General features: G+C 46.4%; 1 protein-coding gene across 7 annotated transcripts in view; it reads right to left on the bottom strand.

Annotated features, from left to right (window-relative positions):
- DIAPH3 (diaphanous related formin 3) overlaps positions 1-22,782 on the bottom strand; it is a 2,562,783-nt gene that overhangs the window by 1,007,307 nt on the left and 1,532,694 nt on the right. For all 7 annotated transcript variants that reach the window (XM_069640497.1, XM_069640493.1, XM_069640496.1 and 4 more), the window contains one exon: positions 2,515-2,754. In XM_069640497.1, coding sequence (XP_069496598.1) covers positions 2,515-2,754 — 240 coding nt within the window. The remainder of the gene's footprint in view (positions 1-2,514; positions 2,755-22,782) is intronic.

Raw genomic sequence — 22,782 nt, 5'->3', positions numbered from 1 at the left:
GGTTCTTTTGGTGCTGAGGGATGCTCGGATAACCGATGGGAATCATGTGCCTCAGCCTTACAGCCCTCCGGCGACTCATGCCTGGTAGGCGCAACGCTCGATGTCAACAGAGGGACTGGCTTGGGGTCGGGAGGACCAAGTGCCTCTTTTACCACCAAAGCTTGCTGGTCAGGGGCTGAAGCCGCACCTATAGTAGCTTTCCTCAAACATTTCTAGCTTTGAAGTTTTAAAATGTTCCCACTCTTCCCGAATGGTCGGTCCTGCCGCGGGCTTACCTCTTATCCGATGAAAAGCTGGATTCACATCAATAGGGGTGGTGCCGCTTGTTCCGTAAGAAAGACAACAAGGAATGGCTCCTGTAATGGGGCCGTTTCTTGGTTTTCTTGCGATGTCGTTCCTTCCCCTTGTTGCGAGTGGGCTCCTCAGTCTCAGCCCAAGGCCAGTTTCCCGGCGCTTTCATGTTGGGATTTCAGTAGTATCTTTGCACACAATGTGCAGGCCTCCGAGTCGTGACTAACACCTAGACACCATAGACAGACGTTATGGATGTCGGTCAGAAATTTTGGCCTTACAATCGCGGCATCGCTTGAAGCCCGAAAACCTGTTAGACGGCATTGCGTCAAGGTTTTGGAGGAAAAACGTACAAACAATACAAAAAGAGCGTTGAGTATACTCGAGTCGTGTTCCTGACACAGCGTGCAAGCAGGCAGAAAAAAGTAACTGAGGTATGGTGCATAGTGACGCAATATATATATATATATATATATATATATATATATATATATATATATCTCCCGACGTCACTTCCGGAGCAGACGATCGATAACCAGATGAGACGGGTCGACAGCAGAGCAGGATGATTAATATATATCAAGATGAGGAATCTACGGGAGAAAAGCAATCCATTGAAAGCAGGTTAACGACTTGTAACCCACCAGAGTTACATGTTTGCACTACTCAGTATGAAGCATTATGAAGGTGAGGTCCAATTAGCATATCTTGCAGAATTACCAGCATCATTTTGTATTAAAAATTTTAAAAAGCTCAGGGTAGTATGCCTTCTGAAACACCCACAATGCCATTACAAAATGCTGCCTGCACCCACGTGCACCTCCATATAAGAACACTCGTATTAGCTTTGCCTATAATGGAGTAAAAATGCTGTGGCCATTACAAAAACAAAAATAAAAAAAAAACATGCCCATACTTACTGTGCCAATCTAGTCTCCACCCCCTCGCCCCCCCCCCCCAACATCATGTAAGAACTCATGTTCGCTTTGCGTACAATGGCAGAAAAAAACCTATATCACTGTAAGAAAACATATCAGTGCATGCTGCCGATGCACCATTGTAGTGACCCCCCCCACACGGTCCGCCATGCACAATTATATATAAACCCATAAATTATCCACACATATAGAAATGCAATCTGAGGAACCAGAGCACCATCGTCCCACTGCCCCCAAGTCCCCTAAATGTGCACAGGAGTGCTCGCTACGCACAAGTGGGCCTTCAGTACATCACATTGTCTCGCGCTGGAAACAGAACACCCCCGCCTTGTATGGCCTATTTATCATGCATGCAGGGGAAATACTGGAAAAGAGAAAACACCGTTTCCTAACACTGTAGAACGACAGACCAGCAGCATAGCCTCAAATGCTTGTTAATAATGAAAAAGAGGGCTCAATATTTCAACTGGGGTTGCTTGGCTACTACATAATGGGGAGAGGGTCGCCGCCCTATCGCCATTATGAAAAGGTCACCCACGGCGGTCCAGGTTACATTTCTGTGAGATTTAGACTATCTTAACTCCCTAACTTCATTGTTAAGTCACTAGACCTGCATCAGTGATGCACTATCTTTTCAGCCTTTAAGGTAGCTCAGCGGGTTGAATGCTTGCCGTTGTGATCTGTGTGGTTAGAATCCCAGCAAGACCAACTCAGCCTTTCATCCCTCCGAGGTCGATAAATGAGTAGCAACCTGGGTGGGGATGATGTATGTAAATATATTTGATGTACAGTGCTTAGGCTTAAGCGCTATATAATGTAACACATCATTATCATCGAGGATTGTGATTCAGATTTTACGTTTCTTAAGACGCTATCTTAAAACAGAATGTGAAGCAAATGGATGGCTGATGTATAGGACTAAGACATTCATTTCATGGACAAACACTTAGAATACCTTGCTTGCTGGAATTCGTGTCTGCCCAAAAATTATGTTTTATATGGATGCCGTCCCACACTATATGGTTAGAGGGTGCCACTGTGCTCACCAATACGGTCTTGTTGCACAATAAGGTCTTTTTTTAGAGCTATAGTGCACTGGCTATGATTAATGCAGACACATCTGTATACTGCGGGGTATTTAGGGCAAGGGGAGACACAGAATAGAAGTGTAAAGAGTTGATTCCAGGATTATGATTGGAAGCAAGGAACTATTTGCAGTGGCCCCTCGCGGACAAGGGGGCGCAGTGAACGCGCTGTCAGCATGCACAGTAGCGCTGTCACTCACTTTGCACAGAGAGCTCAGGCTGAATCCGAAGGTCTGCGCGTTTCGAGAGCCGGTATTCATATAGTTTCCCATTAGCAGGACCAGCTCCAGCAACTTGCTAAAGCCTTTGCTCTTCCTTATCTCCTCACAGGCGGTGCTGACAGCCATGATGTCAGGTTTGATGTTGTTCACCTGCTCGTCAAATTGAAGCTTGAAGAGTATGGCGCTGAGCCGTGGACGGAGCCTCTTCACGCTGCTCATCTGATTGAATGAAGAGGGGAAAACGCCTTTAAGATTCATACCACACTTTCATGGTATACACATGCATGTAATTGACTAGGATTTATTGGTATTACACAGCAGAGGGGGACAGACAGCTTCAAAGACGGTCTTAATATGAACACATTGCAAGCAACTAATGCACAGCCAATAGAAAACAGCGCATGCTTCTTAATAAGGGCAACTACCGCTCAAAGAAACCTTAGTGTGCTAGATGAAACGGGTCACTTGCTCAATCCATCCACCCTCCCCCGCGCATATGCAAATAAAACACTGCTTAACGTCAGATTTGAGCTGCTCCTTCACATTTTAAGGCAAGCTTATTGGTTTAAGTTTGTATTGTATCGCCTTTTAAAGCATTATGTCAAATAAAGCTTATGCATTAGATAATAGGACCTTGTAAGCAACACTATTGAGAGAGATATTCTATACCAGAAAAGAAGCCCAGATATCAAGTTTGAACAGTTCTGTCCTCCCCCTCAAGGTGCACAGGTGGTGCTGTCCGAATGCCACCTGTGTGTTGATGTCATATTCCCAAGAGGGCTGAAATGGCTTAGTGGTGCGTTTTGTTTTTAAATATGTTGCGCACACACAAACACACGCACTATTACACAATCATAACCTCACCAGACCGCGAGCTGTTAAGCAACAAGAGTGAGGATGGAGGCAGGTTATTTTAATAAGCTTTTTTTTTAAAAAAAAACACATCAAAGAAATACTTGATTTAATTTATAACCCAGATTCAAAATACAATTAGATTTTTTTTTAAAACTCTATTTCTCATTTTCAACAGGGAATAACGAATGCAACAGTATTTACAGCTTAGGTCAATGGGTTACAAACAATACAATTGTTTAAGATAGATTTTAAAGTAAATTGCAAACCATAACCCAATAATCTACAAAATTTACTAGATTTAACCTAAAACATAACCATATGCACTAATCTAACTTTAATAAGCTTTTCTAATGCGCCAAACACCTCCACAGTGGTTGGCACCAGGACTTAACCAGAAAGCAGTGTATTAGGTTTAAACCTGGCTTAACGAGATCACGGTGGGAATAAAAAAGGAGAGGGAGAAAAATGTTAGAGAATGAGAAAAAGGGGCAGAGGATAAAAAAAACTGCTGGGAAGAAACGAGGGAGCGGATAGTTGACAGTTACTAAGGGAACATGCATAGTCATTTGCAGTAGATCAATAGAATGCTGATCAGAAGTGGCCTGGTGAGAATTGTCCAGTGCAAGCATGTCCTGTACTTGGAGGTTGGTACTAGAATTAGTCATAGCATTGCTGTGTGATGTGACTAATCGTACCTATGCACAGCCCCACATGCCTATGCCCACTGCACCTACGGGAAGTGTTGTTCTGCCTCAATGTTCCTATGCACAGCCTGACCTGCCTATGCCCACTGCCCCTACAGGGAGTGTTGTTATGCCTGAATGTACCTTTGCACAGCCTGACCTGCCTATGCCCACTGCCCCTACAGGGAGTGTTGTTATGCCTGAATGTACCTTTGCACAGCCTGACCTGCCTATGCCCACTGCCCCTACGGAGAGTGTTGTTGTTATGCCTGAATGTACCTTTGCACAGCCTGACCTGCACACTGCCCCTATAGGGAGCAGCTCTATACCTAGCCCCTCTTACAGGGCCGCCCCTGTTGCTCCCTTCCAATGTGCCCTCATCAATGCACGCTCCCTACCCGCACATGCACTGGATGTTCTAGATCTCATCCAAAGCAGCAACATTGACCTTCTAATGATTACCGAAACCTGGCTCGCTGATTCCGCAGGACCTGCACTCGGCTTGCCCATGCCCCCAGGCTACAATATCTTTAGACACGACTGCCCCCTCCACAAAGGAGGAGGGGTAGCCCTAATTGCAAAAAACTCTATTGCCATAAGACAACTAGAAGGGGATCTTAGCCTTAACTGTGACTACCTTCCTCTCAATGTCAAGGTCTCCGCAAACTCCACCATTGCAATCCACATCATCTATAGACCACCTGGGCCTGTGGCAGACTTCCAAGATGCACTAATCCATGCTCTCACACAATTTAAAGAAAACATCCCAATCCATTCTCCTAGGAGACTTCAATCTGGGCTTCAACGACCCTAATGATACACAGGCAGCCTCCCTTAGTAAAGCCTTATCCACCCTAGGGTTCACTCAGGCCATCAAAGTACCCACACATAGCAAAGGCTGCACCCTCAACTGGGTTGCTCATCACAACTGCTCCATCAGAGTCACAGACGTTTCTCCCATTCCATGGTCTGATCACCATTCTATCATGTTTGAAATTAAGGTCTCCAGGGACCAACTCAAACTGACCCCCCTACTTGCTGATATGGCAAGAAGTGCCCGGCAACCAACTAAAGAAAGGCTTACACCCTTATCTGTTAGTTCCGGCCCTCCAGGCCCCTGGCTCCAATGACCAAGAAACCCTTGCTGAAGTGGTCATCTCTCAGGCAGTGGATGCAATCGCCCCCCTTACCTTGAAAAAGGCCAAGCGGTCCAAGCATTCCAACACCTGGTTCACCAAAAAAGAGCTATACGACCTCAGTGCCAAAAAAAGGAAAGCGCTCTCCCATTGGAAAGCAAAAACCAATGACGCCACCAAGTCCACCTTCAAGGCTATATCCAAAGAATATAAAGCGGCAATTATTAAAGCAAAAACCTCTTCCTTCAACTCTAGGATAGCAAATGCAAAATCCGACACCAAGGAAATCTTTGCCATTTTCAGGGAGCTGGAAACTCCCACAACCCCACCACCAACACTCCAAAAGGATGAAGATTGGTGCAACAAAATCCAAACGGCTATGTTGGACAAGCTCAACATGCTCCAGAACAAAATCCTAGCCCATCAACAAGCCCTGAGTCACCAGATATCTCATTCTCGGACCTCTGCTAGCGTTGTCTCCCCCTCATTTGAGTTCAAGGACATGAGCGAACAAGAGGTTATCACTCTCCTCAACTCAATTAAACCATCATCCTGCAAGGGGGATGCTTGCCCAGCACAACTTATCAAAGAATGCACCCTCCCCCTTGCCCCCTTCATCACAGCGTTCATTAACGCCTCTTTCCAATCCGGCCATGTCCCCACTAGTCTCAAGGAAGCATGGGTTCGCCCTCTCCTTAAAAAGCCGACCCTTGACCCTACCATCCCAGGAAACTATAGACCCATCACAACAGTCCCCTTCCTTCTAAAAATTCTGGACAAAGCAGCCTATTTGCAAATCCAAAAGTTCTTGAAGGAAAATAATGTGCTTGGCCCTAGGCAGTCAGGATTCCGTCCAGGACACAGCACCGAAACTGCCCTCCTAGACCTAAAGAATCAAATGGATGACCTGAGAGACGCCGGAAAACACGCTCTTCTCCTGCTCCTTGATCTATCAGCGGCATTTGACCTAGTGGACCATAATACCCGCTGCCACCACTTGTCCACTAGTGCCAACTTTTCCACTACAGCCATTGCTTGGATCACCTCGTTCCTTCAGGAAAGGGTTATGAAAGGCTTCTCGGACTCAGCCTGTGCCCTCCCAAGCCTCTTCAAATGTGGAGTCCCAAAGGGATCCTGCATTTCTCCCACCCTCTATAACCTGTTTAAAAGGCCCCTGTTCCAAATATTGGACGCCTTGGGCATCACATATACCAACTATGCTGAAGACACACAGGTCCTCATTCCACTCACAGGTGACTATGGAGCCGATTCGGCCACCCTCGAGGCCATCTATTCCACTATCCAAACCTGGATGGCCGAGAATTGGTTATGCCTCAATGGGGAGAAAACCGAGCTCCCGATAATAGGTTCACCGGCCACACTCAAAAAAATGAACAAACAATACAGTTCATTCACTATTGACCACTTGTTTATCCCAGTATCACAAGCTGTAAAGACACTGGGCGTCTACCTGGACTGAGACCTCTCGATGAATAGGCAGGTCAATGCCATTGCCTCGACCTCTGCCCATCACTCCAAACTAATTAACGCAGCCAGACCTCATCTCTCAAAGATCAACTGCCTCACCATTACAAGAGCCATAATCGGATCCAGATTAGACTACTGTAATGCCCTCTACCTAGGGACCTCCAACAAAAACCTCTCCAAACTGCAGATAGTCCAGAATACCGCCCTTAGGGCAGCTACTGGCATTTCTAAAAGGGAACACATTTTGGAGACCAGAAAGCAAGCTCACTGGCTACCCATTAAAGAGAGGATAGTCTTTAAAGCCCTTGCTCTAACACACAAGTGCATCAACAACCGTGCACCCCTATACTTAGCACAAAGAGTTGTTAAGTAGGTACCCACCAGACCTACCAGAATAGCCTACACGAACATGATTTCTGTGCCTAAATCTAAGAGAATGCGAGCAGGAGGCTCCAGCTTTCCAGTACTGGCAGCCTCACACTGGAATGCCCTCCCTCCCCCAGCCAGAAAACTTGAATTGCACCTTGCTTTCAGGAAAGCTATCAAAACAATGCTGTTCACCTAAGGGCCTTGATTCGCGGATCTCAATATGGCTGATTTGTCATACCAGCCTACGGGTGTTCTGTACACCTAAAATGTATCTTGCTCACTGTAACCGAGAGCCAAATCATGTCTACTGTATGATGATCTCCATTCGCAATAACGCTTTCATATGTCTCCTGCTCACTGTAACCATGAGCCAAGCATAGTCACGTAACTAAGACAAATATGTGCAAATAAGACAACTGCTGCAACAGCGCCTCGATGCCTTTGGGCTGTACGTGCGCTTTACAAATACAAATAAATAAAAAATAAATGTGCTCAAGCATGCCCTTGAAGTGTGGAGGCTGGATTGTCAGTTATCCTTTTAGGCATCCCCAGGGAAATAATCTGGGCCTGCCAACCCCAATATATATTAAAAAAAATAATATTATTAAAAGGTATGAATCATCGCGGATACAATAAATGTTCAACCCAACACCAGGCAGCAAATGCAGTCACCTTTTAATTGTGATTTACATTATCCAATGAGTCACAATTTTAAATGGCAATGCTAAAATGGTATATTAAAGAAATGGAGTTCAATAGCACGGAAGACTTTAGACACCAAGTATTCAAAAATAATCAAACCATACGGATGTATACAGTTTTTAACATTGGAGTTCTATGATAGTATTAGATTATTGCATTCCCTAGATTTGATGCAATACTACATCATTTTCTTTAAAAACACTGTTTCTGCATAAGCTTATACAAGTGGGATTATATCTATTTCACCCGCAATGAGAAACACATGTAGGCCATTTTCTAGTGGTCTTTAATAGGGAAAAAAGATTTTTCCTTAAAGGGAATTTTTCCCAATAAGGTACTTAAAAACACATGAATTTTGTTGGACCTTTGCTATTTCACAAGGATGTTTGAAAATGTGTATGTGATGAATTATTGTATTATATTTTGAATTGTGCATGAAACAAAATATACCGTAGAATTTCATGGTGTTTCAGATAAAAGTAATGGCGCTGAGTGCTAATTCTCTTACTTGTTTTGAAGATTCAAACACCATAACTCAAACACCATAACTCCTCCCATGTGTGATTTCGTTTTATTTCGTTCTAGTTTAAAAAAACAAATATTTTTTGGCACAGAAAAGCTACTTTAAAACCTTTAGTTGTTTACCAATAAAAAAATAACAATACATTAGCACCAAAATAATGTCATGTCACCATTATGTCTCTAACTGCACATAAAACAATACAGGGAACACCAAGGGTGGACACAGATGACTCACTGTGATTGGTATACACTTTTAATAAACAATAAAGTGGGTTGGAACATGCCTCACTGTCCCTCATCTAGGAGGTATTTCCCTACCTCAACCAAAGTTAAGGGCCTGTCCAGTGTCAAGATGTCCAAAGCAAAAATGTCCTGTGTCCAAAATCCTATCCTAGCCCTCACATTCTAAAAGTAACTCTAAGGTGCTAAGTGTAGTGTCTTTGGCTCTGAAAGTGCACAAATGCCCAAGTTCAACTAACAAAAATACAGATCCAACAAAAGTTCCAGATGGATATTGTTCACAGTTCCAGGGAAGGACTCCCTTCCCCAGGTTTCTCTCCACCACAACACACGTTAAAACGTATATCCAAGTTCTTTATAGCTAAACGGATAACCCCTCTTCGTATAGTAATCCAGTCCGGGCAAAATGACTTCTTCCCCCACTTCTTTTCCACATTCACAATCCCAAGGGCATGAATCATCCTTGGGATTCTTCTTTTAAAACACCACAACTTGAGGGCAAGTCACAGATTTGCAAAACATGTGGTATAATCTCCTGCCAGGACCTTGTGTTTCACTGTTCATTACTGTTGAGGACAAGGGGACACGTGTCTTACCAAAGTTCCTTTCTTTTTCAGACTTCAAAATGTTACTTGTTTTCAATTCCCCCGGTGTACTGTGACTGTGAAGATGACAAAAAAAATTCAACTAGGAGACTCTTGCTCCCCCATTCTGGTTAGTTCACTCTTTTCACTCTCTGTATTTCAGCCTGGCCCTCCAGCATGGGCTCACCGGTATTATTTTTTCTCTCCACGCCAGAATGAAGCCTAACTCGGCTTTCCATTCCCACTGTGTGTCTCTCTGGCAGCTCTGCTGGCTACTGGCGATGCTCTCCCAAGAGGCCGGTATACAGCCTGCTTGTCCGCTTCTCCTCTCCTCACTGGCGGTTTTCTCCAGTCACGGCATCAAGTCCCTTCAGCTCACCGGCTCACCCAGCTGGGTCAGAGTGTCATGGCCGGCTTCCTCTCTTGCCACCACCACTCCAGAGCTCTCTGCATACCGTCTCGGGTTTGAACGCTGGCTTCTTTTTCCGGTTCGCCGCTGAGGCAGTGCTTGTCAAGCAGGCCTCAGGTTAGTACCTGGAGGACATTTCCCTTTGCTTTCAGCTGCTTCACTTTTAAACTCAGGCTTCCAGGAAGGGCGATGCTTGGAGCTAATCAGCTTCCCCCAAACACTAGACTTCTCCTTTTGTTTCTGTCTAGTAATCTTCATTTGAGGAGTCCCGGAGGGTCGCCTCCCCTCATGTGACCCTCCCTCAAATAGCCACCCCCAGGGTCAGGAACAGGTAGCGGCTGCCATCCCCTGGCCACATGGGAGGTTACCTCCAGGAAAGGAGTGACGACATCATCAGATTCATCACAATAGCTACAAGAGTGGAGCCTTTTTCTCCAGACAGAATTCTCCATTTGCCAACTGGGCCGGGTTACAAAATAAGAAGTCATGAAATGCTCTCAAGTTCTGCCTTTTTGAATATCAGGCGCAAGATAATGTTTGCGATTGCTATGGGGATTCAAACCGGCCACCAAACCAGCACCAAGCGCACCACATGTTGAACCGTTCTCAGAAACGAACAGCATCGCTGAGGCAAACCTCCCATCTATCCGTGCTGCGGAGGAAAATATGACAGCACACAATAGCAGTAAGTCGAACCTTTCTACGGCAACCAATTGTGCTTAGTTTGTGAACCCTGCTTTGAGAAAGGCCCTCTCATCAGAACAGCTTTTCCCGAATAGGAAGTCTTACTTTCCATGAAAGTGAAAGACAACATTAGCATGCAGATCCCACGGGGGCCCTTATAAATGCAATGGACTGTACCGCACCCCCACCTTCTGTTATGTGAGGCAAACAGCTGCTCGAACAACAGCTATAAAAGCAGTTTCATGGCTTACTAAGCAGCAGAACATTGGAATTAAGTATCCAATGCTAGGATGCTGAGAAGAACCTTTCACAACTACAACAGACAGGCAGTAAGTTGCTGAGCCCTCACAACAAAGTGCAACACGTACGACATGGCAATCCCGAAGAGCCCACTGTGCCCGATATCTTTTTAAGGTCGATAAAAACAATACCGTTGTGTAACAGAAACATCTGTTATTTGTATACAACGCTACGATGTCACTGCCTCGGCACGAGCGTTACAATGATGATGTGAAAGGAAAACCAACATGCATCAAATACGGCAGCAATTCACACACGATACTCATTCACCAGCAGGGCGCATGGACCCATGCATGCTTCCGTGCATCTTAAATGCACGTTGTGCTGTCCTCTTCCTGCACGCAGCCGAATCCACTCAACACAAGAAACCTAGGGAGCCGCTATTTCAGTATAGGCCTAGTTATTTTTCATCAACCTCATCCCCGCTCTTTATTCTGCCTTCCTCATTTAGTAGTAATTTAGCCGCGCCTCTTCCTGCCCCTTTTTTGGTGGCTACTCTCTTGGATGGTGCATCTGCTTCATTAACCCCTTAGACTTGCAGCAGTATTCAAACTGTCATCCCTGAAGGGCTGTGAGAGTCCAGCATGAAATGTAGATTGGAAGAAATGGGCTGGGGCGGCTCACATGGTCGGGCTGAAGCATGAAACTGTCTCAGGCAGTAGGCCGCAATTGTAAATGGATATTCATTCCTTTAGTCACAGACTATTTGAATAGTACCCAAGGTGTGTGTTGTGTTAAAATGTAAGTAAATTGCGATATTTAAAGAGTATTTATTCAGCAACAATGGTCAAAATTACTAACTGCATAGTGAAGTAACTAATCAAATATTTTGCATTTTTTGCTACAGGCATTGACCTATAGGCCAGTCTAAGCCTGGTGGCTCATCCATAATGGCGAGGGGGTGCCCACCCAGTGGCCACCTCACCCCTTATGCAGGAGCTACGGAGCCAACCCAGGGTGCTCCTGGGCTGGCTGAACTGTCAAAGGGAAACACTATTTCCCTTTGACAGTTCAGTTTAGTTCCCCAGCCGCACATGCCAACATCAGCCATGCCGGTGCTGGGGCGTTTTGCTTCGCCAGCATTGTATCGCTCATTGGAAATGCTGGCTGGGGCACTGAATGTCTGTATGTGCGAGGGGGAGCTGCTGCGCATCCTCGCACATACGGACAGACCAGCCTGGAGCAGGGCATTTCAGCACCCAAACGCAGGCCCCTGCAGAAGATACATTTATGTTAATCTATTTCTAATTTAAGCATGTGTGTGGATAGTGTATGCTTGGTTTATGGGGGGGGGTGTGTTTCTGTTGAGCTGATTTTGGCAAGTGGTGGATAGAGGGGGAAGGAGGGTTGTACAACAAAGGCATTTTAAAAATGCCTAAACGCCTTTGTTGCTCAATTCACCAACCCACCTAACAAAATCAACTCTCATTCTGAGGCGCTGTGGAGCCCAGGGGACAGGGATGGTATCTTTTTATTGGACATCTATCATAGATGTCCAGTAAAAAATGTCATGCCTGCCCCCTGGACCCCCCCAGCACCAATTTCAAACTGTTTGGCTATTTACCAATGTGTTTTTTTTTTTTTTAGACGTATGCTCTACAATGCCAAATTTTAACCATTAATTTTAAAAGAAAATTCACAGGGGGTGGGGGGGAACCCCCCCAAAACCCCCTTGATTGGTTCGGGCTCCCTCACTGCGCTCAGTCGCAATGGCATCTTTGGGGAAATAGTTATGGCCCTCCACTTAAAAAAAAAATTCATCAGCAGCCACTGGCCCTCGGACTGTGTTGGGAACAGGATGGGGGGAGCCCACGGACTGTGGTGGGAGCAGGATGGGCGGGAACCATGGGATAGTGGTGGGAGCAGGGTGAGGAGAGCCCAGGGACTGGGTAGGAGTGGGATGAGGGAGCCCAACACCTGTGATGGGAGCAGCTGGGGGAGCCCAGGGACTATACTGGAAGTAGGGTGCAGTGACGGCGCCCAACACATACTGTCCATTTGGCATTTTGGGGGGGGGGGGGGGGAGAGACCACCGTCCAAAAAAGTTTAAAGACCACTGCCTTAGGGGACAGTGCCTTAGGATGCTAGAATGCCCCTTTCTTTAACAATTAACATGCACTGCAGGCCGTGGGGAAGTGGAAAAAAGGAACTAGTGGTACTCTGGCAGCATCCTAAAAGGAGGGAGTTGGATGGCGGAACAGATGGGAGCGGGGGTGCTGGATTGAGGGAGTGACAGTGTGGGGCAGGTTGAGGCTTGACTTTTGGTTTGCAATGTTCAATTGGTCATTTTGTAATGTGGACATTGGCTGGAATAATACACTAATGGCACTAGATTCATCCTGACAGAAATATAAAAACAATATATTTATAAATAGAAATATTTGATACAACTGTGCATGCAAATTAGGCAAGATACTATTTGACACACCTCTCTTGAATGTGCCTATTAGGGCTACCGGTGGAACATCATTTTTACCCAATTACAAATATAGCTTTAACATATTTTGATTGTCAATAAAATGTACCTTGTCAGTAGGTAAAAATGTAATTTTCATATATGAATAGTACAGGAAGATTATCCATCTAGGACAGGTGACAGTCTAATGTTCATTTATAATTGCTGTATCTTTTCTGTTAATGAACACTCATGTGCAAGTAACGGTAATTGAGCAAAACAGAAATTCAGTAATTTGAGAAAGCCCATCAACACTTTCCTGACACCATCTTGAAATGTTTCTGCCTCAGATGACATTTCAAAGTTGAGTAATTTATACCTATACAATCAACCAAGTGTGAAGAAGGTAGCAATGCATTTGGATTGTGGGTCCAGTTCCATTTGGTGGTACGCTTGGTTGAGGCCCAGTGTTAAATACATACGCTCCCCTTCTAGTAACTGTTCACGTCGATGTGCGTGCCCGTGTGTCTTTCTCTCTGAATAGCTTCCGTTGGCTGGCGCATGTCCGTACAGATACAAATGTCACACGCAGCATTCTTTATGGGCATGGCCACAATGTGGGACATGCACGTGCCTTCTCAGCCTTTGGTTGCAGGTGTACTGCCACGCGCAATGGTGCTGAACGACTTGTGACACTGATTCAGCAATGTGGAGACTTACAGGTGTCCTTTTCAGATTTCAGAGGCCCTCAAACAAAACAAAAAAAAAAAAAAAGGTCACCTAATAATAGGGTGCACCAGAGAGTTTTGGAAACTAATCGCAGCAATGCCCATGGCCTGGGAAGCGGATTGTCCCAGGAGGTTGAACACTGGTACTTCGCCCTGTAGCACATGCATTTCATCAATCTTAGTTTACCGTTTGTATGAGAGTTGTGGAGAATTTGCCATGGTTTTGTGGCGGCCCATGGGAAAACCTGGAGTCCAGACATCGTTAGGGAAGGTTTTGTTTTCAGAGATATACATTGTATCGATTGGTGCTCCTATATTGATACCGAACCTGGCTCAGTGTTCACTGAGGCTCAACTCTACATCCTCCTCTCTATGCTGAATATCTTGGGTTTCCCATGTAGCTATATTCATCTGATGAGCACGTGGACTCTGGATTCAATGGAGTACGATCCTATGATGCCTGATCTTCAAGGTACAAATGTGTCCAGTATTGCTCTTGAGCATTTTGTCAGTAGGTTTCCCAGAGGCTGTTTGATTTACTTTGGCAAAGTGGTTTTCTTTCCCGCATTTACTACACATCAGTCCTAATGCAGGACATGTGTTTTCACAGGGAAACCGTTGGCCACACCGATGGAAAAACTCTAGGTACAGCTTTTGTTGCCCGACACTGGTATTCAGTGCCATAGTGTAAATGGGTGTTGTTGTGCGGGAAGGGCAGAGCTCCATCTGCACAGCTGGCTCTTCTGCTCAGGATCCAGTTCTGGCCGTGGTTAGGATGTCCGCTGTTGGGGAGAATTCTCCAGAATGGCTAATTTCCCTTACCTACTGAGTCCCTCAGCAGCTTTGATGGATTTCTAGGATTTATTTTTCACCTGGTAAGAGTGTGAGCCTTTTTTCCCACTCTTACATGTGTTTTTCTGTGTGTGTTTAAACATTTTCTTGTGTTCATAGACTGTGGAGCCTCACCTACTCCATAGGCATCATCTTTTTACTGTGTGTTACACAGCATCTTCAGTGCAGTGACACAGGGTTGTCTTTTTGACTTCCCAACTCCGACTCCATTTTCTGGGACTAGCTACTGTCTCCCAGAACATGTAAAGTTGCCTTTAACTTCATTAGTCTCCTTTTAAAACTCACAGACCCAGTCCAAACTATTTTAAATAGAGTTCTGGAAAGGGTTAATACTCATGCCTTTTTGTCCGTTTCTCTTGGAGCATTGTTTCGCTCCCTTTTCATTAAGACTTGGCTGGTGGCAGTGGTAACTACCCTATTTTTCCTACCGCGGTTATCTTAAATAGCTTTGGTATTTTTTTAGGCTATCTTGGTAGCCTCGAACTTAAACCCACTAGACCATATACGTTTTTATAAGGTTCCGGCTGGGTTTAGTCACCATTTATTTTTGTAAAAGTCTTTCTTGTGTTTTACATTGCGCGCCAAACTAGGTTTGGTTCCTTTGTTCGCCGTCCTTCCGCGGGCTTCTGCACAGAAGCCCTCCTTAGGGACCTGTATGTCTGGGGGGGACAGGATGTGAGGGAGGGGTTTAGGACTCCCTGCACAGGGTCTCCTTGGAGACCCATGTCGCACTCTGATTTGATTGGCTGTGGTGACTGTCCCGGCGGGACAGCCACCCTGCTGTGTGATTGACAGCCAAGCTGTGTGAATGGGGGAAAACTGCATAAAAAGCAGGTCTCTGGGGCTGGAAAGGCAGAGTCGCCACTGGAACGAGAGAACCGAAGAGGAGCTGACAAAAGAGGACCCCTACCACGACTGACCCTCCCGGTGAAGCCCTGCTGCAGGTCCGAATCGTCATACTCCAACGACAGGGACGATCTGCAAGGAATCTTCTCCCATTGAGCTGGTGGGAACAACCAGTTTACCAAACTGCTTGCCAGGCCTCTCTTCTCTGGTCGAATCTGCTGTACAGAGCTACAGTGAACCAGATAGCCAGGAGGAACAGACCCTGCTTGCATTTCAAGGAGCGCACCTTTTATTTGTTGCATTGCTCTGCTGCTGGTTTCTTCCCTGGGCAGTGCAGGACCCTACAGTCTCCCTACTTTGTGTCAGTTTGACAGTCGCTTCAGGAACCGGGAGCCTGCAGAACCTGCCAGGAACATCCGCCTCAGCTAGAGCCGCCTTCTCCATTTAGGGTACTGTTCAAATACAGTTGTTCGTTTTGGCCAGCTGCAGTGAAAGTGTGTGAAACCTTTCACCAATCCGAGGGCTTGTCCTTCTCCATTCTTTAAGCTATCTTTTCTGCCGACCAACTTAGTCCTGAACTCTTGGCAAAGACTTAACCGTGAACTACCATGAACTGTGTGATCTTGAGCAAACACTTTGGTCCATTGACTTTGGGCCAGGCCCCTTAAATTTGATTTCCTCACTGTAGTTCCTTTTTCTAGATTGCCCTGCTTACTTACTTGTTGGTGCTGCTCAATTTTTATCTAACTTTGTCTTACAACCCTTTTAAATTGTTGGAGTGTGATTTTGCTCACAATTCATTTTGAGCCCAACTTGTCCAGAATCTATTGGGTGTGGTGTAATGTATTAAGAGTGATTTTTCAACTGCTTTACTTTAGTGAAATGTTTCATAACTGATCTGTAAATAAAAGTACATTCTTTTACTCAGAAACCTTGAGTCAGTGTTTGTTTGAATCATAGTAATTGCTGTCCTTTGTGTAAGTATTGATACTGCTCACTTACTCTTGAGAGAAGTCTGGCTGCTCAGCCATCGCTACCACTTTACTGTGTAGTACGGGCGTGTACCAAAGGTGATTTGGTACTGTCACTTGTAGTCTTAATTGTGTGTGGTGTTCCCAAAGGGTACTGCATATAATTCTGCCTAACCGCCGCAAGGGGCAACGATTTCAGAAGGACAGGGAGAGACAGCCTACAATACTTTTCAAGCGTATTGCTTCATCATTAGAAAATGTATGAGTCACAATGAGCAACCCATTTGCAAAGTCTTGTGTGATAAACATGTCCATGGGTTCACGCTAGAGTTGACTAGCCATGTTGAACATATGTTGCTTATGATCTATAGGAAATTGTGGATCGAAGTATTCCTTCACATACTCTGTTAGCCCAGTAAATACTCCAATCGTGTCTGGCGGATGAGTGGGTATTAAGTCTAACGGCCGGACAACATTCTGCTACAACGATGGCCTCTGTATCAAACAGTGTTGACAGTGGAGTGGCAGATCAAAAACTGTGCAAAGTGTGCATGCCACTGTTTCCATTTCATTCAAAGAAGCCTTTGCTACTGACACTTCTTGTAATAGACAAATTACTTAAGCTCTTGGTAAAGTTCTTTCTGATGGATGTTTCTCCCACGGATTCCTCATCTAGGATATCCGTACCCCAGGAAAGATGTTCTTGGAAAAATGTTCTGCAGCCGGGGGGAGGGGGGGGGGGTCAGAGTGCGACTCTGTGTCGTCTCCGCCAAACACCTCTACTCACCCTGCGCCGTATAGGATCTCGGGCCAGTATATATTGAGGTGCTGCAACCATGACGTCACTTCCACCCTTTTTCCCTAGCACCCCAACGGTGAGGCACCGCAAAACTAAAGAGTACTAGCTACCGAAAGAGGGGCAGGTAGGGAATCAGTGGGAGGAACATCAACCAGAAAGAACATTACAGAGAGGCAAGTCATTTGCTCTTCTAATGAATTCCTTGCACCCATGGATTCCTCATCTATGATAAGACTCCCAAAGAAGTACATACACCTGGAGGAGGGAAGAGCAAGGACACCATCTAGACCAGAAACCTCTGGAAGATTGCCCTACCAAAATGGGCATCCTGTTCTGCAAAGGACTCAATGCAGCAATGCTTAGCAAATGTGTGCTGAGATGTCACAGCCAGGCAGTTGCCCAGGAAAGGCACCCCTCTGCCCCATTCTGCAGCGCAGAGGTGGCAGCCACTCCTCAGGTAGAGTGCTCCCGGAGACCCTCAGGACATCTTTGCCAGGCAAATCATAGCATTTGGAGATGCAGAGAATGATCCATCTTGACAGGGTCTGTTTGGTGACAGCCCTGCCACTACTAGCCCCAGCACCAGTGTAGCCCACAAAACATTTGTCACCTTTCCTGGCTTCTCTAGTATGAGAGATGTAGAACTTAAGGGCAGGCACAAGATATCACGACTGCGCTACTGTAGCACCAAATGGCACCCATTGTGGAATATTTGGGACTTATTCATCACCATTATCCTCCCTGGACAATGCCTATTCATATTTTTGTCTTTCTTTTCAGATGGCTAGACTTTGGCACTTCCTTACGAAATTTCACAAATTACATATCCCATAATGCACCTTGGGGCAGTTCTCATTCCCTGGCTAATCCTATGCAGCAGTCTTAGAACCATAATCCCGAGAAGCCTTAGAGATCAGTGCTGCTTTCACTTTCGAAGAACCAGAGAAGGAAGAGGCAGATTACCTTCAGGTGTGGTGCTCCTAGTGCTGCTAATGAGCCTGCTTCTGCACAGGGAAGGTCAGTATTAATGAAGCTGCCTGCAGGAGCACAGGGCTCTTGCATCAAGTTTTCTCCCACCCCATTCTGCTTTGATCCTTGGATTTCTGCTGTTTCCTGTTGCTTCCAGAGCCGTCTCCTTTTCCAGTGCCCTGTGTGCCCTGCCTTGGAGCCCTGCTACTCTGCCTACACTCCCCTGCCTTCTGCCCTGCACCTCTGAGCTTCCTACAGTGCAGCCCTGCCCCCTGCTTGCAGTCTTCTGTTCCCTGTCTGCAGTGCCTTGCTCTCTACCACCTATTACCTTGTTCCTTGCCTGCCATGCAGTGCCTCGTTCTATGCCTACAGTCAGTGTTACCTAGCTTTAGCTTTCAGGTTTCCAGTTCAGAGTTTCCTTGTTATCTATCTGCAGTCCTGCCCTTGTTATTACAGTCCAAATTTACAGTTCCTTGAACTCCTTCCTACCAGTCTGCCATTCAGTCCTTTTTTCCCTAGCCAAGAGTTTCAGTCCTGAGTTTTCTTTCCTGGTCTATAGTTCAATATGCTGTTCCTTGATTCCGGTTCTTAGTTTCTAGTCTGCAGTTCCAGTCTCCTGCACCATTGCACTTAGATTCTTTTTTCTTGCTTTTCCTCTTTCATTCCTGGCCTCTGTCCTGAACCGTGCTTACTCTGACTTCCTATTCCTCCCTGTATGTTTCCGTCACTTGTGCCTCTGTAATGCCATTGTTCAGAGTTTAGCTGCTGGGTTTCCCAGCAGGCAATCTCTGCCCCTTTACTTTATCGCATTTCATTATTATACCTTGTGCCATATTGTTAGCACTGTGCTGGTTCCTGCTTCAGGAGGCAGTCCATGTTCAGTTCCTGCGGGACCCGTACACTCTTCAGTCTTGTGAGCATGGTTTCCTTGTTTGTGCTTTAGGGTCCAGACACAGACACCCACTCCTACTGTTCCTTTCCATGAGCATTCAGAGTCGGGCCCTGTAACAGTAACCAGCTCAGAAGGCTAGAGTTTCACCAGAACCTGTCGGAAACCTTTTCCCCCATTCTGTGCACACCTCATGTGGGAACCTAAAGTGTTTGTCTTGCTTGTACTCTCTGACCCTTTCTGTTCAATGCCTTTGTTGCCTGTCTGTAGTACTTGCCTCTCCTTTCTTGCCTGCAGGATTCCTTACACTTCTGTCTCTTGTGCACTTTTCTCCTCTCAGCTTTGTGGGAACGTCTCTGCCCTCAAGCTCCAGACACTGGGTCCACCCAATGGATTTGTTTCTCTGCCTTGGAAGGGTGAACCAGAGGAAAAAAACACAGGGAGATGGATCTTCTGAGAGATGGAAATCAGACCACTTTCGGCAGAAAGGATGGCCTTGCTCTCAAAGTCACCTTCTCTTTGGAAAAAAACAAATAGACAATGCCTAGAACTCATTCCGCCATTTCGCAGAAGTGATGGAAACCATGAAAATCACCTTATGGGAGAGTAATTAATAGAACAGGAATGGAGAGGCTCAAACGGAACACCCATAAGGAATGTCAATTAAAATCCCACGCTGGAATCACAAACTGGCAGGGAGCAAACTGGTTACACAAACAATGCAAGTGCTGCATAATAGCGGGGATTGTGAAGAATGAGCCCTATTCCGGAGACCTACTGAAAACCAGAATTGCAGTGAGGTATCCGTTTACAGTGCCAATCTGCAAGCCTGCTTGGACCAACAATAGCAGAAAATCCAACACAGGGGATAAAGGCCCCAGATACCTCTCCCGGCACCAAATCAAAAATGTACACCTCCTAGCCGAAAGGAGTACATCGAGGACGGTGTCCGACAAGTCCCTCACCTTGTATCTCAGCCTCTTAAGAGGCCAAGCATGATGCTGAGGTTCAAGTGGAGGACTCAACCCTTCGATTGGGAGAGCAAGTCGGCTCTCCTCAGAAGGTGCCAGGGAGGGCAGATGGCTATTTCCAGCAACTCCAGATACCACATTCTCCTGGCCCAGTTTAGATCGATCAGGATGCACATAGTTCTGACTAGGCACAACCTCCTGAGAACTAGAAGAATGGCGAGGCTTGTTGGGAAAGCATAAAGGAGGTTGAAAGTCCACTCGACCGTTACTGCATCCCCCAGAGCTCCCAGATGATGAAATTTCCTGGAGCATACAACCCGCACTTCCTGTTTACACTGGAAGCAAAGAGGTCCACTTGAGGTGTTCCTTAAAAGGAGATCTCCTCCAGAACTTCCTGGTAGACTGCTCATGCGTGCGAGGTCCAACTCTATCTGCTCAAGGAATCTGTGTCTCTCTCTCTTCTGGTCAAATGAGGCACCATCAGCAAGACCTTGTTCTCCAGACACAAGAACCACAGTTTCATTGCTTCTCTGCACGGAGGCAAGGACCCTAACACCACTTTGTTGAGATTGTGCATGGCCACTGTGTTCAGTCAGGATCAGCACAGTCTTGTGTTCTATAGAGGGTAGGAAAGCAACCAGAGCCAGACTGATCGCCCCCAGCTCAAGCAAGTTGATGTGTTCCCGAGACTCCATGGGAGACCAGTCTGCACACAGTAAGGTCTGACAGTGGTGAGCACCACAACCAGTCAGAGATCCGTCTGCTGCCACCATGGCATGGGGCCAGTGTTGATGAAACAACACGCTTCTCAGCAAGTTGCCCTATAAGACCCAAAATGCAAGCTCCTGAGCCAACTGGTCTGAGACCTCAAAAGGTCTTACAGGTGGCCCTGAAACTTCGACCATTGGCAACGGAGGAGCCACTGAAGCGATTCCATGCACAGCCTCACCTAATACCACTAGGATGCAGGAGTCCTTGAGGCCCAGGAAGGCCCGGGCCAGGATTTGTTCCTGGGAATGGAGGACATTGTCAGTCTGAAAGATGTTCTCCACTCAGTCCTCAGTTGAGAAAGCCCAGCCCAGGAGAGTGCACTGGGACACAATCCCAAAACATTTTGAATTTCAGGGAAAAGCCCAGGCAGTGCAATAGTGTGCATGTGCAGAGTAGATGCTCCAACTCTAGATCTGGGAAGCAAGCTCGGATGAGCCAGTCATCCAGGTAGGGAAGGACATGAATGCCCTCCCTTGTGAGGTGAGCCACCACCACTGCTAGCAGCTTGGTGAAAACCCTGGAAGCCAACGAATTACTGAACGCCAGTATTTTGAACTTGCAAAGGATTTTGAGGTGGCAGTGTTGTTGGCCGACCAGGAACCTCAGGTTCTTCCTGTGCTTCTGATAAATCACTAAAGAAAGGCATGTGGAAGTAGGCATCCGCAAGGTCCAGTGATGATAACCAGTCCTGCAAATCAAGTGCTTGCAGGATCTGAGCCAGTGTAACCATCTCAAACTTGTCATTGCGCAGGAACAAGTTCAACAGTCACAGATCGAAAATGGGATGCAAGCCCCCGTCCTCCTTCGGCACCACAAAATAGGTGGAGTACCCCCCCGCCTCAACAAGAGGGCGTTACCAGCGCCATTGCGTTCTTCGAAAGAAGCGGAAGGACATCCTCTAGGAGGATGGGGTCGGAAACAAGGGGGCGGCTTGAGGGCCATGTTCTGGGGGTTGGCGGGTGAGAAACCAGAGGGTGTCTCACTCGCTAGTCCCGAAGGGATCTCTCTCTGAGGTGGCCAGGGCACAGCCATCACTTTTGCATCCAGGCCTTGATGGTGAACCAGTGCGGGATGATCACCTGGGTGAGGGGTCTGCGGGGAGTGGGGGTGGGATAACCGATGGCGAGATGCGGTATGCATATTTATTTTCTCTATCAAACCCATCCTATGTTTCCCAACCCTCTCCCCACTCCCAACACCTGTTTTACACAAACACTGGGCAAAGGAAGAGGATGACTGAGAACAACAACAGTGACTTGCATACATTGTACTGGCCATGTCCCGCTAATCGGGTCAGGCACGTAATCCTTATTGCATTCACCCGATACAGATTAGATCTCCTCACACGAATAAAAGGCAGAAACCAAAGACGTACTCTACGCAAGGCGGAACACAAGAATGAACAGAATTTACGGGACAAAGGCACACCTACTGGAGCAGAGCAGCAGGCCAAACACCCCAAGGTTCCCTATCGGAGGGTGTTGCCTCAGACAGGTACTTTGTTTAAAGCGAGAAAGCAAATGGACAGTTAAAGGACAGCACGGGGCAATGCGCTGGTCTTGGGAACAAGACCACGCATAGCAACAGAGGTTTGAATACCGGATCCGCGCTTAGAAATCAAACTCAGGTACGGTATTAGGTGTGTTATAAAAGAAAAAGTAAAAGAAAGAAGATTAATTCCTAGAGAAGGGAAAAGTGAAAGTAACACAGTGAACTTTGAATCCAAGTGGTCCGACAAATGAGCCACGCACATTCGAAGGTCTTTCGACATCCGAAAGGGGTCCGAGCCCGTCAAAGGGAGACTCAAAGTGAAATAAGCTTGGGGAAAGGATCCCCCTTTGCAACTTGTGTTGAAGTTTATCGTAGGACATCTGAGCCCGACAGAGGGAGAACTAAAAGAACTGTGTGGTGAAAGGTCTGAGCCCGCAGAAGGGGATCTTTTGGGAACATTTTGGATAAGACATTATTTTGGAAGAAAGAGAAAAAGTCTCGAGAGTGGAAGGCCAGGCAGGCCTCGATCCACGGCTTTTGTAACTTTGCATATTGTATAGAAAGCCGAGCCAGAGTGTGTCATCCTGCCCACA

This window comes from Ambystoma mexicanum, chromosome 7q (genome assembly GCF_040938575.1).
Source record: "Ambystoma mexicanum isolate Mex_15411 chromosome 7q, UKY_AmexF1_1, whole genome shotgun sequence".
Lineage (NCBI taxonomy): Eukaryota > Metazoa > Chordata > Amphibia > Caudata > Ambystomatidae > Ambystoma > Ambystoma mexicanum.
Note: the sequence above shows the minus strand (reverse complement) of the source record. Positions and strands in the feature narration are given on the sequence as shown.